At 43.6% G+C, this 18,349-nt stretch overlaps 1 protein-coding gene across 1 annotated transcript in view; it reads left to right on the top strand.

The window, feature by feature from the left end:
• The window catches only part of LOC147725852 (extracellular calcium-sensing receptor-like), a 244,758-nt gene that overhangs the window by 181,693 nt on the left and 44,716 nt on the right, over positions 1-18,349 (top strand). Inside the window, exon 2 of the mRNA XM_086963375.1 lies at positions 1,415-1,706. Coding sequence (XP_086819501.1) covers positions 1,415-1,706 — 292 coding nt within the window. The remainder of the gene's footprint in view (positions 1-1,414; positions 1,707-18,349) is intronic.

The following is an 18,349-nucleotide window of genomic DNA, read 5'->3' as shown; positions in this document are numbered from 1 at the left end:
TGAGTAGTGGTCCGCGCCTCCCAGAGCCAGATTTCGCAGAACCGTAACCACTGCGTCTTGTGGGCAGTGGCACTGCCAACGGAGCAGCAATGACGCTCATATTGGCATAGTTTGCAACTCATATTAGGGTGGGTGGGACAACTGTGCTCAACGCCATTGCAACAACACAGCTGGCCCAGCTGTCCACAGATCACCAAACACGTAATCAGGCCCTATATGTTGAATTCTATCATAACCCCTTCCATGCTGGGCCGTTTCCGCCGCTGTGCGGTAAACAAAAGAACAGGGCGGGGCCGTGAAGAACCCCAGCCGTCATCAGCACACGAGCGCCGCAGAGCGTGACGGCTGGGGTTCGTCACCAGCATGGAAGGGGTTAACATGTGACTTGAACATTCCCTAGAAATGTATAGTTATGCCTTCAACAACCTGAATCTGTCCATGTCTAGGAGCCACGTAGCAAGCTCTTGGAGATTTTGGTTTTGTGTCATGTAAGAGTGAGCCAGATGAAGGACCGTGTTCCCTTGATGACCTCTACTATGATGGAGATTAACACTGATGCTGTTAGCTAGAAATATCAAACATCAAACAAGCACCTCTCCCAAGGGCCCCCAAATCACCACATTATCACACAACCTAATGAAAAGTCCCTCCCTAATTCAAAGACATATTCAGGCAACCAGGCAAATGACTGAAATCCAAATGTGCATAGCCCCTCATGTGTATAACAAATTCAGTATATTTAGTTACATTGAAATGCAAAGCCCTGTACTTTGTTCTAGTTGTTTTTGATGAGGTGGGGAATGTGGGCAGGTCTCCCTTTGCAGAATAGCAAGCTGTAGTTTTCCATGATCAGTCAGTCAGTTTGCGCCTTCAACCTATGTCCTCATGGAGGAGAATAATAAGTTAAAGCCCCGCTTGCTATCTCTCTTTACATCATGACAGCTAGAGTTTTATCAGCAACAAAAGATAAAATGTCATGAACACATTCACAATATCACTTCTTGGGCATACATCACATATAAAGTCTCAGCACTGGGGACTTATGCTATCAGGAAGAAGAGGTTTATCAAGTCTCTTTATAGTATTATAACCCATTTGGAAAGTACAATCCACCCAGTGATAATGATACATTCACATAGTATAACATCAATGCTCTTAGCACCTGCAGCTTCACATTTGTGTATCTTTAGGCCACATTCCATTACCATCATGTATTTTTAAATGCACTTTTTATGTGGATTCATGGTAGAGGTAGGTACTCATTTATCACAACACATTGTAGGGGAACACTAATAATTTGTCAGCCCACTCCTCTTACAACACATTTCAAATTGGCGTCAACTGGTAGTATTAATATCATTGTTCTAACTTCTAAAATGTGAATCATGGGCCAAACTTGCTGTTTATCTTTCAGTGTATCCTTCCGCCATCTTCGGCACCTGCTGGCTCTAATCTATGCCACAGAAGAGATCAACAGAAACCCTAATCTCTTAGGAAACTTCACACTGGGTTATCATATGTATGATTCTTGCACCAGTGTGATGAAAGCACTTCAAGCCACATTAAACATATTGTCAAAGAGGGACTATCCAGCCCCAAACTACAGCTGCCAGAGTAATGGCACACTGGTTGGCTTTATTGGAGACCTGTCATCTACAACATCCTTCTCAATGGCTGAGCTTCTAGGAATCTACAGGTATCCTCAGGTAGGAAACTTGTGTTTGATGAGCGAACATCCCAAAGATGTGTGTGTTTAGAAAACTCTTGAAAATGGAAGTCTGGTTCAATGTAAACATGTGAAATAAGGAAAGTAAACAAAGGAAAGGTAAAAAATGTTGATGTAATAAGTCGGCTTAAATTAGACTTAGGTTGCTTGTTTTGTTGTCTGTCAGTTTAGGTTGGACTCTTCCTACTGGAGTAGGAATGAGTTTGTTTTGAATGTGACGGATCTCTGTCTAGATTGGCATAGTCAGTGAAAAACAATGATCCCACCCTGCTCAGTCACAGTTGGCCTCCTTTTTATGCCCATGTTGCTCTCTCCTCCACTTTTCCCAACTGACTCTATTGCTGTAACTTGGTGTCTCCTTCCCTTGCCTTTCTTGCTGTAACCTCACCCCACAGACTACTGCCTGACACTGTTACCATCAGCTTATCTCATTCTTAAAGAACTGCACCGACATTGGCAAAGTCCTCCTGGAATTTTACTAGGTCTATTTTTAAGATGGGCAATATGATGCATGTAAAGACAACATGACAGGCATGTTAGAACAGTGTAGCATAAGTATAAAACATGCCTGTTTCAGCATTCCAGAATGGACTCTACCTTTCATTTAGATATAATATAACTTCCTTTTTATTTGAAAGACTTTATTAGTCTTATAACAAAAAAGAAATGAACAAAATGTTGCTTGAGACATTAGTCCAGAGTGCATGTGGGATCAGCAGGTAGAGTGTACTGTACATTAGTATTAATAAACATGGCACCTTATGGGAAATGATGAAAAAACAAAGCAAACAAATATGGTCTTGATTCACATTAGGTCCTGAACCCCAAGCCTTAGCAAAATATAATATAACATATCACTTGACACAATCAACTAAAAAGAAATCATAAGAACTTTCCAATGAAGGCATGACATTTTGGGGGAAATAATTGACCAATATCTATCTGGGAAAGTTGCAAATAGGTGGTAAGAAGTTTGAGTAGTTGAACAATGACTAGTACTTTTGTTGTAGATTGTTTCAATATGGAGGTCACGCAGGTTTAGTGTGGGCAAAATAGTCAACCAGTGTTTCCCAAACAGGTCTAGACTGAGGTTTCCAGAGGGAGTTTAGGAGGGAAATGTTGTCGACCCCTCTCAAATAAAATATCTAATATAACCAGGACTTGAAACTAGGAGCTCCAGGGTTTTTTCCAAATAGCTAGAACAGAGTTACAGGTCACGGTCATTAAAATATCTACCAGGAGCCTATCACTGGGTGATTTGAGATGTGGGTTAGGAATCCTTGAATGAGTGCAGTGCAGTCAAACTTTAGCTGAATGCTCAGTAGGGACCAAATTAAATCAGATACGTGTTTCTAAAAATGGGAAATGGAGTTGCATTGGAATCAGAGGTGTGGAAGATCTTCAGTGGATTTATTGCAGTTCCAGAATATTGGGTACCCTCTCAGGGCTGAGAGGAACTCACAAGGGGAGTTGAGGTAATAGACATTTTCAGGTAGCTAATGTGTCCCCCACTCGCACCCCATCCATACGCACGTGTCCCATGTATGTCATGTAATTCCTTTCCCGTGCATGCTAGAAAGACGCATATGCATTTGCGTCCAATGTTAACATGTCAGTTATACAGTTCCCCAAGAAAATCACGTTAATTAGGCTTCTAGGCCTATGGTGCCAACGTCTTTACATGGTACACTTTTGAATAAAGCACACGTTTTCTCCATGTTTCCTGGCCCAGTCGAGCCAGGCCCTTAACGAGACTTCAAGTTCTTTTCTGCATCTGAAAACTACAGTTTAGGTATGCATCCCTGACCTCTACCTTACATCCTGCTCAGACGAGCGGTGCCCGGCTCGGCCTGCTTGCCTGCATAGACGATATTTTGCCTACAGTTATCTGCTCAGCCTCCGCGAAAACACATTCCAGTCTAGTGAAATAGGTAAACATATTCCCGGCTGCAGAGCAAAGGGCCCTGCCTTCCTGTCTCCATGCAAGTAATTTACTGCTCCCGTTACCATGGTAGGCCCATGGCCCCCGCACTTTACATGAAGATTCATATACAAGCACTAGCATTCAGTGATGAACGGCCTCTGCCCGAGAGACCTTTTACTTCAGACACTACATCCTCCAAACATAAGATACCAGATATGTTATAGGTGCAGGTCGTTCTGACATCCCAGACATTAGTCTCCTCTACTAGTGCTAAAGTCAAAGCGCATACAGGCCAAAGGTTTCTGCTGACCCTGCAAACTTTTTCTAAGCATCCACCCACCTTGTGACGTTTCATGTGACGTTTCTCTGACATGCCAAGTGTACGCCCAAGTGTACGCCTTCTTACACGCCTCCTGTTACGCACATATGTTCTTATCTCTCTCTTTTCACCTGTTACGCCTACTGTATTCGATTCAATTATACTGTTTTACTATATATAATGTGTGATGTTAATAAAATGTTGAATGTCCCTTCCTGAACCTTAGTGGTGATGGAACTCGATGTCCCATGCCTCGAGGCATTTCATTAAAGCCCGTATGACTCAGATTCCACGGACTCTGCCTCTCATTTGATTGAGCTATCCTTATTGTCATTTAATGTACAGAAAAATAGTCCGGTAATTTTATTTACCACATAATCTGGTGCCCCAACAGGGACTCCCCCCCTTCCCCACTCGCCGGCGATGTACCGCAGGCCTTGACCCCTTCTACAGCTGTGACGGATCCAGTGCACACCTGCAGGTTTTCCTGCTATCTCCCTCAGGCCCACGGAGGAGAAAGAGACTGTGACCCGGCATCCAGACGAGGCGGTGAGGAATGCGGAGGATCCCGACCAGAGCCCCAAGCCGAGAGAGCAAGGTCCGAGGTATCCAGAGGCCCACCTGTTCCGAAGCGCATGCGTAGGAGAAATCGTAGCCTGACGCAGTCCAGTCCAGTCCAGTTTCCGAGGCCTTCAGTTTCTGCTTCCCGGTGAGTACCGTTATGGGGAACGCATCTAGACTGGTTAATTAATTTGTGCCCGGTCAAGACAGGTCTGGGTACACAGACCTGGTCCAGACGTGTTCACTTAGGTGAATACGGTATGACGTGTCTCTTCATGGGACCGGTATGTCTGTACTGTTTTAGCAGTGCATCAAGTAATTCAGTATTCTAGATCTCGAGAATTCTTCAGTATTGTGTTTTATGTACTAGGCAATATATGTTCGAAAAATGTTTTAATGTGTTTTCATGTCGTGGTATAAATGATTGTTTGCTGTGTTTATTGTGTTCACGTTCAATTCAGTCTCAATATGCCACTGTTCTCGAAATTATGTCAGATAGGAACCAGGAAAGGGATACTCGAAGAAGCAGTTCCTGTCCCGCCTAGGGACACTCCCGGACATTTTATGTACCATAAGCATGGCTTAGATGCCATACTGTACCTAGATTTGTGGGTGGATTATTCTAAGGATCTGGAAGAGAAGTATAGATGGCCTGTCTCAGGGACATGGGATGCTGATTGCATCATGAGAGTAGAAGAAGCATTATGGAAAAAGAAAGCCAGACAATCCCAGAAAGATGCCATAGAATTATGGCGTAAAGAAGCGCATAGAAGAACAGAGAAAGAAATCAGGAAAGCAGAGAGAAGTAGAGAAGAATCCGAAAAAGCTAGAGAAAAAGAGTTACTAGAAGAAGGAGAACGAGTCAGAATAGAACAACAAGACAGACAAAGAAATGCCCTTATTACAGGTCTGTATCCTGTTCTCGCCGAGGGCCTGCCCAAGGAGACCCCGGAAGTAGTCCGTAACTTGCCACCACCATTAGTCCCGACTAAACTCCGTCATAAACAGACCGCAGCAGACATTTTCCTTTCTTCCTATTTAGATGATGTAGCTCTAGCATATACTAATGTACACGTACCACCTGCTAATAATATACATCAGCCTGTTCAGTCTGTTCAAGCCAGGACACCCCCATGTCTCCAAGACTCGCTTCCCGCACCTATTGTCACTTCCCCTACTGCTACTGTTACTGTTCCACCTGTTATTGGTCCTGCAAATCCTTTTTTGACAGATGCAACCCAGAGTCCGCCTCTGTTACGTATACCTACTCTACCCGCTATGACACCAGTAGTTACAACACAGCCAATTCATGTCTTCGCTTCCGCTTCAGGAGGTGCAACAGGAGGTCTCCCTGTCACCCCGCCTCAAGTAAAACGACTGACGCTTAGAGAGTTAGCATTGCAACGTACACCCAGAGCAGCGACATTCGCAACCCTTCAACAGTACATTACAGATTGCAGATATGATCCAGTACCAGGCGAAGACGACATGATGCTATTCTCACTACGTTTACGACGAGTCACAAACTATTTGACTATTCTACCACATATGGAAGAACATCTAGATAACATATACCATTTCATTAGAACAGGGGAGGGACCAGAATGCATTCACGAAGCCATGGCACACAATAAGGTTGAGACACAGAAAATGATTCTACAGTTTTTGATAAATTGTTTGATAAGGGAGCGAGATCGGCCAGGTACAAGCAAAGAAGAAATGGATATCTTGATTAATTGGAGTAACAATATAGCTGATGGTAAACATAAAACACAAGGTTGTAAAGAATCCATGTACAGAAAAATCCGTAAAGAGATTGTACTAATACACGAAAGGGAAGCCGAGAAAGAGGAGAATGAAACCACAGAAGAGGACGAGATAGATGATACAGAAGAAAACAGAGATATGATAGCGTACGTAGGTAGAGCAAGACCTTTTGACAGACCTATTCGCCTAGAAAGCAAGAAACGTTTTCTTTCTCCCATACCAGAAGAAAGTTCTCTTGAGCATATATTCCAAGCCACTGATAAAGTACTGAAACAAAGAATAGGTTACAGTGAACTTAGTACCATGAATGAACAAGAACAAGCACGGTCCGCAGTACAATGGGCTGATAATAACAGCGTATATAAAGATGATTCAGTAGCGCAAACATTTTTGAATCTTTCCCCAACCGAACAGCGCTTAGCTGGTATGTATATGATCCAGCATCTCATTATACTATATGGGAGTCAGCATTCTGATCCAGGTCCCCTATATAATATTTTGGAAGAATTACTCCTGAAAAGATGGAGAGGCCTAGGTACCGATTTAATTAATGTCATTCTAGAACAACAACACAAATACAGAACTTTCCTGACTCCACATTTCGTTCCTGTTCCACCCCCAGTAAGGAAAACATTTTACATTGACAGACAGAATCCCTTACAAGAAGTTCATCTCGTCCAGACCCCAGGGGGTGCACTTCAACGAGTATTCGTATACACACCTTTAAGCAAAATGGAATTATTGGAAATGAAGAAAATAGTGCCCTGTCATGATAAAGATCCAGCAGGGTTTCACCGTGAATTAAAAGACATGCTACTCATGGGGGATTATACATATCCCGATATTCTTAAAATGTTAAAAGTACTGTTGCCAGCCGGTATTTACGAAAAACTTAAAGAAAAAGAATGGGAGGTGGGAGATAAAAAGATCATCTGGACTGAATTAGAAAACAAAGAAAATACACGAATCCCAGGTACTGGTCTTGGGGACAAAACTAAAGCTTTACCAGGATTATTAGTACAGGTTCTGCCGAGGTTATTGGCAATTAAAAAGGAAGACTGGGATGCAATCTCAGCCTGCAAACAGAAACAAGACGAAGAGACTAGTGATTTTTATTCCAGATTCGAGAAATGTTTTATTATTAATAGTGGCCTGAAAACAAGTAGTGAATCATATCCACATCTTTTTGTGACCAAACTAGTCGAGAATTCCTTACCCCAAGTTAAAAATAGAGTACTGAAAGTCAAGAGTACATGGCAAGCAAATACCCCTCAAATGTTACAAATGTTACAGTACCACCAGAACCGAATTAGAGAGGAACATGATCATGAACAGAGGCGTATGAAAGATACGAAAATGAAAGTATTAGTAGCTCAGTCTGTTCCAGTGGACGGTCAGAAAAAGGGTACAGCACCGCCAGGTCATTCTGCAGCTCCCGTTAAAGGGAATTGCAACTATTGTAAACAGCCAGGTCACTATATAAACGAATGTACTGTTCTGAAATATAATATTGCTACCGGCAGGACGAAAGAAAGACCGCGTCCTCCTAGACAAGAACATGTTCCACAGCATATTCCACAGAATACGCAACCACCAAAGCAAGCACAACAGACAGCAGCTGTACCCCAACCCCAACCCATTGCTGCCACGCAGCATGTCACGCAACAAATGTACCAGTATGCACAGTCAGATTACCCCGATTATCAGCAGTACTCATGAAACAGCCTAGAGAGGGAGGTTGGCTTGCCTCTTATTGAGGTTCCTGTAGATCAAGAGGGTCCCTATGTACATAGTCAGGTATTAGGGAAAGACAGAAAATTTTTGATTGACACAGGGGCGAGCAGAACTACCATCAGTCATGACGAGGTTCCAGGGGCACCCCTCTCAGGCTCACAGAATGTTTCCCTGGGTTTTTCAGGAAAGCCTATTGTTAATGAAGTGTCAAAGCCAGTTTCCCTAGAAGTTGGTCCATTGTCCCGTACTACAGACTTGTTACTTACGAAAGCATGTCCTGAAAATCTGCTTGGTATTAAAACGTTGAAAGCTCTAGGAGCAGTAATATGTTGTTCTCCGGAAGGAGTGAGATTGTTCTTACGTGATTTTAAAGGTCATTATGTGTTGAGAGATTTTGATCCAAGATTGCAAAATGTACCAGCGCATTTATGGGCACTAGGTCCAACTGATTTAGGTTGAATGCACATTACACCTTATCGTGTTACACTCAAGCAAGGAGTTGTACTACCCCGAATCCGAAAATACAAATTACCCCCCGAGGCTGTAGCAGCCTTACTGAAAATTATTGACGAACTGATTGCCCAAGGAGTAGTTATAGAAACGGACTCCAATGTATGTAATTCTCCAATCATTCCGATCCTTAAACAATCTGACCCAAATGCACCACCAGTCTACAGATTGGTGACCGATCTTCGAGAATTAAATAAATGCATCATTCCTCAGTACCCAGTAGTGCCAGACATATCTTCCTTATTGACGGCTATTGATTCCGATGCAGCGTTCTTTACTGTAATCGACCTCAAGAACGCTTTCTTTAGTGTGCCCATTCATCCAGAAAGCCAGTATCTCTTCGGATTCTCTTTAAATGGCCGAAGCTTCAAATTTGCACGTGCTCCTCAAGGGTTCACGGAAAGTCCCAGTATTTACAGTCAAGCCCTGAAGAGACAACTAGACAGTATTCACATGCCTGCTGACACTGCTCCGCTCCAATATGTCAATGACCTGTTAATTACTGCAAGGACCAAAAGTGACTGCGAGCGTGCGTCACTGACTGTCTTGTATTTCTTGGCCGAAAAGGGGCATAAAGTGTCCCCTTCGAAGCTACAATTCTGTGCCCAGCAAGTGGTATACCTTGGGCACTTGCTGTCCAAGTGGGGGAGACAGTTGACACCAGACCACATTCAGTTAATTGCACATCTGCCACAACCCAAGACACAAAAGGAGGTACGGGCCTTTATTGGCCTCACCTCGTACTGCAGACAATGGATCCCTCAGTACGCATATCTAGCCAAACCACTCATACAATTGACAACACAGGAGGCAGCGACTTCGACTGTCCTCCCTTGGACTCAGGAACACACACAAGCTTTTGACGAATTAAAGAAATCCCTATGTCAAGCACCTGTTTTAGCGACACCATGTTACAACAAACCTTTTACACTTTTTGTTACTGAACGCGATGGCACAGCATTATCTGTGCTCACACAAGATCAAGCAGGAAAACACAAGCCTTGTGCTTATTTTTCTAGTACATTGGATCCAGTGGCCCAGGCTTTGCCTGCGTGCCTCAAATCAGTTGCAGCAACAGCTCTAGCAATCAGACAAAGCAATTCAATAGTGTTAGGACATCCTCTGACAGTCCATGTTCCACACTCCGTGGAAGTTCTTTTGAACCGAACCCAGACTCAACACTTGACCATAGCAAGACTGACAGGATATGAATTGACACTGTTTCAGCCACACATAGAGATCAGACGCTGCAACACCTTAAACCCTGCCACATTGTTACCCTCGAGTACAATTGACCCGACACCACATGACTGTGTAGAAGTCATCAATACTGTAACGAAGCCCAGACAAGATTTGACAGACATTGCATTACCTGACCCAGACCTGACACTTTACGTGGATGGTTCATGTATGAGAACAAGCACAGAAGAGTTAGTGGCCGCATATGCAGTGACAACTGAAACTGAAGTCTTAGAAACACATCGTATTGACACGTTGTCTGCCCAAGCAGCAGAGCTCATTGCTCTGACCCAAGCCTGCATCCGAGCCAAGAACCTGAAAGTAAACATATATACAGATTCACAGTATGCATTCGGACTTCGGTATCCTCTGGCAAGAAAGAGGTTTTTCAACTTCTCATGGCGCCAAGATACAGCATGGTCCCCTTATTCAAGCTCTGTTAGAAGCAATACACTTACCTGCATCCATTGCTATCATGAAGTGCAAGGCACATACGAAAGTCACTGATACCATTTCCCAGGGTAACGACCTGGCAGATCGAACAGCTAAACTCACAGCTCAGACTCAGACAGACATACCGACAGATCCGACAAAGACTGAAGTACCAACACAGACACATTGTATGACAGTGAAGGATCCCACTCTAGATGTACTCAACATACAGACACATGCCACTCCAGACGAAATCAAGAAATGGACTGAACAAGGAGGGATCCAAACAGATCAGGGATGGATGATGAAGGGAAGAGCCACATGGTTCCTCCCCGACTCTATGGTTCAAGTGATCATTAACACAGCACATAGTCCTGCACACTTAGGAGAAAAAGCCATGTTAGACAGCATTCAGAATCTATGGTTCAACAAGCATTTACGAGCAGCAGCAAAACAGAAAGTGCGTACCTGCATGATCTGTTGTCAGTTCAATCCAGGCAAAGGCATCCCCGTGGAACAAGGTGGATTCCATCCTCCTGACCATCCTTTTGAAGTCCTCCAGATGGATTATATCCAGATGGACAGATGTCGAGGATTCAAATATGTCCTCGTAGTTGTATGTGCCCTTTCCAGATGGACAGAAGCATATCCAGTCCCAGATTACACTGCCGCGACCACTGCCAAGCAGTTGGTTCGTGAATTGTTCCCGCGATACGGTTTGCCCTGTGTCGTGTACTCAGATAATGGACAGCCATTCTCGTCCGAGCTTATGAAACAGGTATCACTCCTGTTAGGTTACCAGTGGAAATTTCACTGTGTACGACACCCCGAAGCAGCTGGTTTGGTCGAGCGACACAACCAGACTCTGAAAACACGATTAGCCAAGATTTGTGCAGAAAAGGTGTAGATTGGATAGTAAAACTAGAAATAGAAAAAAATCCCTTCAATGGCCATATACTTCAATTATGTGCATGCATCAATACATATCAAAGACTAGTGACAGAAGGAAGGTAATACTAAACAGAAATCATTCAAAAAATTGTATTTATTATTTCTCTTTTTTGTAAATATAAATTCATATAAAAATCGTTATAAATCAAGCAATTCTATAGAAAACACATCAATTAATTATACAAATTCATGAAAGACATAATAGAATCATAAAAATAAGCAACAAATAAATATATATACCCCATGGTGCCAGACATACAACCAACTTACTCTCGTGCTACCAAGCATACTACAATCAAACCTCATACATTGATGAAAAAAGGAACTGGTAAACAATTAGCCAGATCACACAGCTAAAATTGTTCAAGGGCTACGGGAAAGGAATAACGGCCCTTGTAGCAGGTCTACGCGCGTTTCGGTGGTTCAAGCCACCTTCATCAGGACCTTGTTCACCATTTAGTGCAGAACCCGGGGATCAGACAGGACAAAAAACCTAAAAAGGAGAATAAATCTGTCACTAAGACATCCACAAGTTAAGTTTAATAAAAAAGCATAAGACATTCACTATTGCAGTTAAACTATGGGGGCTCATCAACGCGGCTCAAGTAGGCACCTATACTATGTTAGTTAAAGGGATATGATTAAACTGACTTCATAGCACAGCGGTCACATGAAGGACCAGATCAATTGAACAGCATCTACAAAGGAATCAAGGGAGGCTGTAAATAGACATGTAATGGCGACTTGCTGAAACTCTTGCATGTCCCAGATTAAATAGGGCTTACCAATAGCGTCGTTCATAATGGGAGCAAAAAAGGCATGTGAGACTCAGGACTTCATCCGTATTGATGGCTACAAGGAGAATGTAAACGCCATGATGTCATAATTTATGCACAAATACCAAGAATTACATAACGTATGTATGCTTCCTATTGACACCCATCCTTATTTCACACTGACAGTGACCTACCAAGGTGGTCGCAGTGTGTCCTTGTTCAGTGGAACTTCACGCAATTCATCTATGTGTCGTATTAAAAAGAAGATCTCAAGTTGATTGGGGCTGACGGCGAAGGGACTAAGTACTGTTACTTCCTAATCTGTGCAAAGAAGGAAAAATAACACAAGAGTCCAATAAGGACTGACACATTCCACTTCATATGCATGTCCAAGATAGCAACGAACAATAAAGCCAAAAAAAAGGGGGGGAAGAGTGTAGGCTTACTTATATGCACAGTAGAAATACAGTCCATTGGTAAGCTGCTTTATTGTATACCAGCGACTCTAAAAAGGAAGAGAGAACGTTACACGCTGTTAGGGTTTATGCAGGGTCTGGCAAGAAATAATGCGCGTTGTTAGTTGGATCGGCGACCTATCTTGAAAGCGTGCAAGCGTCCATATCTAAGTGGAAGATGATAGATACGGACTATTAATGTTGCCAGATACATTGGTGTGGGTAAACCACTGGCAACACGGGAATCAGTATCACGTAAACTCATAAGCCTCTACTGTTTCTCGGGCTGGCAAAAGCGCACATTGCTGCCTAATCCTAAATGGCTGACAATACAGAAACAGTCCAATGATCATGGATTAACAACGAGAGCGCCGAAAACTCAGAACTGCCCTGTCCTAGCGCTAAAGCCGGAGGTACCTCCAGCATAACTCCGTGACTCAAACGCCTACCTTAAGGTCCGTGGTAACGCGCCGTAATCCTTCTCCGTCACTGCGCCCCTTGGTGAGAAGACGCTTCAGACCCGCCATGATTTATACACCTTCAAGGCGTTCCAATCCCGCGGGAAGTGAACGTCAGATAGCAGAGGTCTCCAAATGTCAACACAAACGTAGGACTTCGGAAAAACGTGCATCTTGATAGTATCGAACTAGGAGAATAATTTCTGATGCAGGCGTGGAAAAATAAATAATCCCGCTGAACCCAGAAGCTGTGGTTAAGGTCAAGTTTTAATGCGTATACAGCTTGCAATTTCCATGCTTAAATGTAGCGTAACCAAAGGAGGAAGTGTACAATTTAAAGCAATTGCAATAAAGTACAACTTCAAAAATTCAGGATGTATCAAATAGTTACGTCACTGGAATTGTCTATGCTAGTACTCCCACAATTCAGGGCTTAAGTTCCTCCCCTCTGTCCCTTGGTCACATTCGCTCTTTGAGGGGGTCCCATTGTACATGTTACGTAGATTGGATAGTAGCCCGGCCAGTTGCCCTCTTCTATATGCGCATGGTAGCTCATTCCAGAACCGGACTATCTCCCTATGAGGTAGTCTTTGGCCGACCTCCCAATATGTGGGGTACGCCTATGCCTCGTAAGATTACCGATGTTGATAGTAATATGCTGACAGATTACCTAGCTTCCTTGATGTCTGCACTACAATCTTGTCGTTCACAGGTTGCGGCTGCCTTCCCGGACAACACCCAAGTAAAACCGCATGAAATCGTTCCAGGAGAATACGTCTACATTCGAAATTTCGACAGATCAAGCCCTCTGGAACCCAGATGGAAGCAGCCAAAGCTGGTGTTGATGACCACTAGGACCGCAGTAAAGCTAGAAGGTCGCAAGGGGTGGCTACACTCCAGTCATATAAAACGAGTTCACGGACTGTGTCCAGAGACTGCAATTAAGGACTGCCCCCTTTTAGACACTGACTCTAAACTTCCCCTGCTAGAAAAAACTCCCCAACAGGAGTACCGAGCAAAGTTGAGGTCTAGTAAGTCAGACAGCGTTTAATTGTTTAAGTCCCCCTCAGGTGAAGCGGTTAGACAGGTTTCTGACATGTATAAGATAGACCTAGGGTAGGCATGAGCGGATTTTGCGGATTGGCAATCCGCGAATTTGCGGATTTGCGAACTCGCAATCCGCAAAATCCGCGAATTCCCGCGAATTTGCGGATTTTTTTTTTTTTTGTGTTCGCCCGTGTTTCTGCCAGTTCGCGAGGGTTTTTACAATTTCGCAATTTGCGAACTTACCTGTCGGGTCGCAAGTTTTGCGAACTTGTTGTTTCTACGTGTCCAACCTGTTTGGGACACTCTTCTTCATCACTGCCACTCTCTGTCACCACTGCCACTCTCTGACTACTCATGCCACCCTCTGGCCCACCCATGCCACCCTCTGTTTCATCACCACACCCTCTGGTTGTCCAGTGTACATTATTTTCGGCAAAGCAAAGCACACCTTCCCTGCCTCAAGTGACCTGAATTAATTTGGGGCTGATTAATGTGTCACAGAATATTTTTTTAGCTGGCACCTGCTTCCTTAGTGCGCCCTGATTAGTGATCTTTTGCACTTGCTAAGTGCTTTCATTGTTGCAAAATTAGTTACAACACCTGCCCTGCCCCAACTGACAATAATGAATTAGGGGCTGATTAATGGATTTTAACTTCCAGCCTGGCTCCTGCTTGTCTCCCTTAGCTGTAATTCATGACCTTTGTGGCATATGTGTAACTATTCTGAGGTTCAGAGCAGGGTCACATAATAGTTTCAACTGGCAACTGAACTCTGGAGGGGCCCCTCAGGAAGCACTACAGGAAATGGCTACTAATGATGTGCCTGAACTTTTGAACCTGGTAAGTAGTTACTTTCAGTTTTGCTTAGATCATATTTCTGCAATTTCGCACTTATTCGCGGGGCGCGAACTCACGCGAACAGTGCGAGCAGTGCGAGCAAAATCCGCTGCTCGCGGATTTGCGGATTTTGCAGGAAATTCGCAAATCTCGCGGATTGCGGATTTCCCGAAAATCCGCAAAATCCGCGAGCGGAACGGATTTTCCGCCCATGCCTAGATAGACCCAAGTAGTCAGAGAGATAGGCGAATCGAAAAGAGAGACAAATATTGCAAGAACTTGCATAGTCGATGCATCATAACGTTAATTTTCATGTTTATTCTGAGCATTTCGATAATATGTGTAAGCTTCCTGTTACATGATTTCTTTCCTCCTTTCAATTCACATGTACATACTTCCTCTAATGCCTCTGTAGAACACACTTTCAGCGACCTGCCCCCTCATGAGCTGTCCTATCGATTAGCAATGCGCAACAATACCTTCATTCGTATGTTACACCATACTCACCAGACCAGCAATGCCACAAATTGCTGGGTATGTGGCTGACTCCCACCTTATCAGAAATACAAGGGAGCTCTGCCCCTCTTTCCCTACCCGTTTACACATAATGGTTCATGTGGAGCATGGTTTGCTTTAATGTCTTCCTTAGACAGTAAGTCCAAAGTTTCCCAAGGCAATTGGATATGGGGTAACCTGAATACAGTCATGAATAAAGCATGTTTCCCAGACGCAGACGGTCTTCCCCAGAGGAGAGGGACTGATCTAGAAAATGAAGTGTATGAATTAGGTAACTTTTCCCTCAATCTCATGATCCTAAACGTCCAGTCCGAGACTAATTCGAACTTGCCGTTTATAACAGTTTTACCAGTGAAAGGTGAATTATGCGTTAGAAAGAATGGTTCAGTACATCTAGGACACAGTGATTGTAATACTGTGGTCAAATTCAGCGATAAAGGAAAGTATACTTTCAAAGCCTCTCGCCATTCTTATTTTATTTGTGGTCAGAAGGCTTATGTACATCTGTCCCTTGATTGGGATGGGACGTGTTATATTGCATTCCTGTTACCACCTGTTTTTCTAGCCCCGCCTGATTATCATCGAAATTCACGCCTTGTACATGTAAGACATAGAAGGGAGATCAAGTCCCCAATTGTCGATCAGACTGAGACAACGTGGGAACAATATACAGATTTCAATAAAGGATTCTTTTTCTTTGTAGGTCCTGTCCAAAACAGTAAATTGATACGCAAATTAACTAGAACATTGGAAGCGGTGGTGAACGAAACTACTTCTGCTTTAGGTAACCTGACCGAAGAACAATCTTCTATGAGACTTGTTGTTCTTCAAAATCGCCTTGTCCTTGACGTCATCCTGGCCGATAGGGGCGGGGCTTGTAGAGTGATCGGATCCAGTTGTTGCGTTTTTATTCCTAATAACGCGCCATCCGTGTATAAGGCCATAACAAGGCTTCACGAAATTGCTCACCTGATACACCAGAATCCAGGCACCTGGACTTGGTCCGGTTGGCTCTGGAGTGTGATGTCCGCCTGGGGATGGAAATTGCTATCATTCCTAGGGATAATACTACTTATTCTATTCAGTTGTTGTCTCTGTCTGCAATGTGGGCCAGCGATTTGCGGCTTGTGCGCCACAGCTTGTATTCCCCGTCCAAGTTCACATTCCCATTCCCGAATAAAGAAAGAAGAGCAAATGATGTTATATGAACAGATAGATGGTCTCATGAATATAGACATATCCTAAAGGGTGAAGTAGGGGCCAAGGAGGGAATGAGGTAATAGAAATTTTCAGGTAGCTAATGTGTCCCCCACTCGCACCCCATCCATACACACGTGTCCCATGTATGTCATGTAATTCCTTTCCCGTGCATGCTAGAAAGACGCATATGCATTTGCGTCCAACGTTAACATGTCAGTTATACAGTTCCCCAAGAAAATCACGTTAATTAGGCTTCTAGGCCTATGGTGCCAACGTCTTTACATGGTACACTTTTGAATAAAGCACACATTTTCTCCATGTTTCCTGGCCCAGTCGAGCCAAGCCCTTAACAAGACTTCAAGTTCTTTTCTGCCTCTGAAAACTACAGTTTAGGTATGCATCCCTGACCTCTACCTTACATCCTGCTCAGACGAGCTATGCCCGGCTCGGCCTGCTTGCCTGCCAAGACGATATTTTGCCTACAGTTATCTGCTCAGCCTCCGCGAAAACACATTCCAGTCTAGTGAAATAGGTAAACATATTCCCGGCTGCAGAGCAAAGGGCCCTGTCTTCCTGTCTCCATGCAAGTAATTTACTGCTCCCGTTACCATGGTAGGCCCATGGCCCCCGCACTTTACATGAAGATTCATATACACGCACTAGCATTCAGTGATGAACGGCCTCTGCCCGAGAGACCTTTTACTTCAGACACTACATCCTCCAAACATAAGATACCAGATATGTTATAGGTGCAGGTCGTTCTGACATCCCAGACATTAGTCTCCTCTACTAGTGCTGAAGTCAAAGTTCTCCCCAGTTACACGTCATGCTCAGTTGCGCGCGCATACAGGCCAAAGGTTTCTGCTGACCCTGCAAACTTTTTCTAAGCATCCACCCACTTTGTGACGTTTCATGTGACGTTTCTCTGACATGCCAAGTGCACGCCCAAGTGTACGCCTTCTTACACGCCTCCTGTTACGCACATATGTTCTTATCTCTCTCTTTTCACCTGTTACGCCTACTGTATTCAATTCAACTATACTGTTTTACTATATATAATGTGTGATGTTAATAAAATGTTGAATGTCCCTTCCTGAACCTTAGTGGTGATGGAACTCGATGTCCCATGCCTCGAGGCATTTCATTAAAGCCCGTATGACTCAGATTCCACGGACTCTTCCTCTCATTTGATTGAGCTATCCTTATTGTCATTTAATGTATTGAAAAATAGTCCGGTAATTTTATTTACCACAGAGTGCAACTTCCTGTGTTGTAACACTGTTTCACATAAAGTACTCCCCTAGATATTTAACCGACAGAACCGGTTGATTATAAGGAATGGATCCTGAACTGACACTGATGGAATATCCCTATATGAAGCTGCGGGTAATTCGACATCGGCATGTGGGGCAGGAGGCACGTCCTTTTGTTTTATATTCCCTCGCACACCCTAATGGTGTCATGCTTCGTCATCGGGACACCCTGGTGCCTAGATATCAGGGTGGGCTCAACTATATTTCAGGGAGCTCTTACAAATATATTTTGGCCGGGTAGGATAAAGATTTAAAATCCACTGTCAGATCCCAGTTTCCCTTTGTTTTCGGATATGGCAGGGACATTAAAAATAGTAGAAGTTGGGTTGTATGGGATATTATGGTCCTAAGACCCTATTGCTAAACCAGAACATGACTTGGACGCGTGCAGAGCTATCAATGAGCCTAGAATCCCAGACATGAATCCTTACAGCCTACATGAGAAATGAGATACAAACAGTAGGCTCAAGCTCAGTGACATTTTATAATTGAAGAAAATTATATTATAGATTAAGACGCAATGGATAACAAGTAATTTCTTAACAATAACATGATATGTATTATAATATAATATAATATAATAT

This window comes from Lissotriton vulgaris, chromosome 3_1 (genome assembly GCF_964263255.1).
Source record: "Lissotriton vulgaris chromosome 3_1, aLisVul1.2, whole genome shotgun sequence".
NCBI classification, from domain to species: Eukaryota; Metazoa; Chordata; class Amphibia; order Caudata; family Salamandridae; genus Lissotriton; species Lissotriton vulgaris.
The sequence above is the reverse complement of the archived record's forward strand: the minus strand, read 5'-3'. Positions and strand labels throughout refer to the sequence as shown.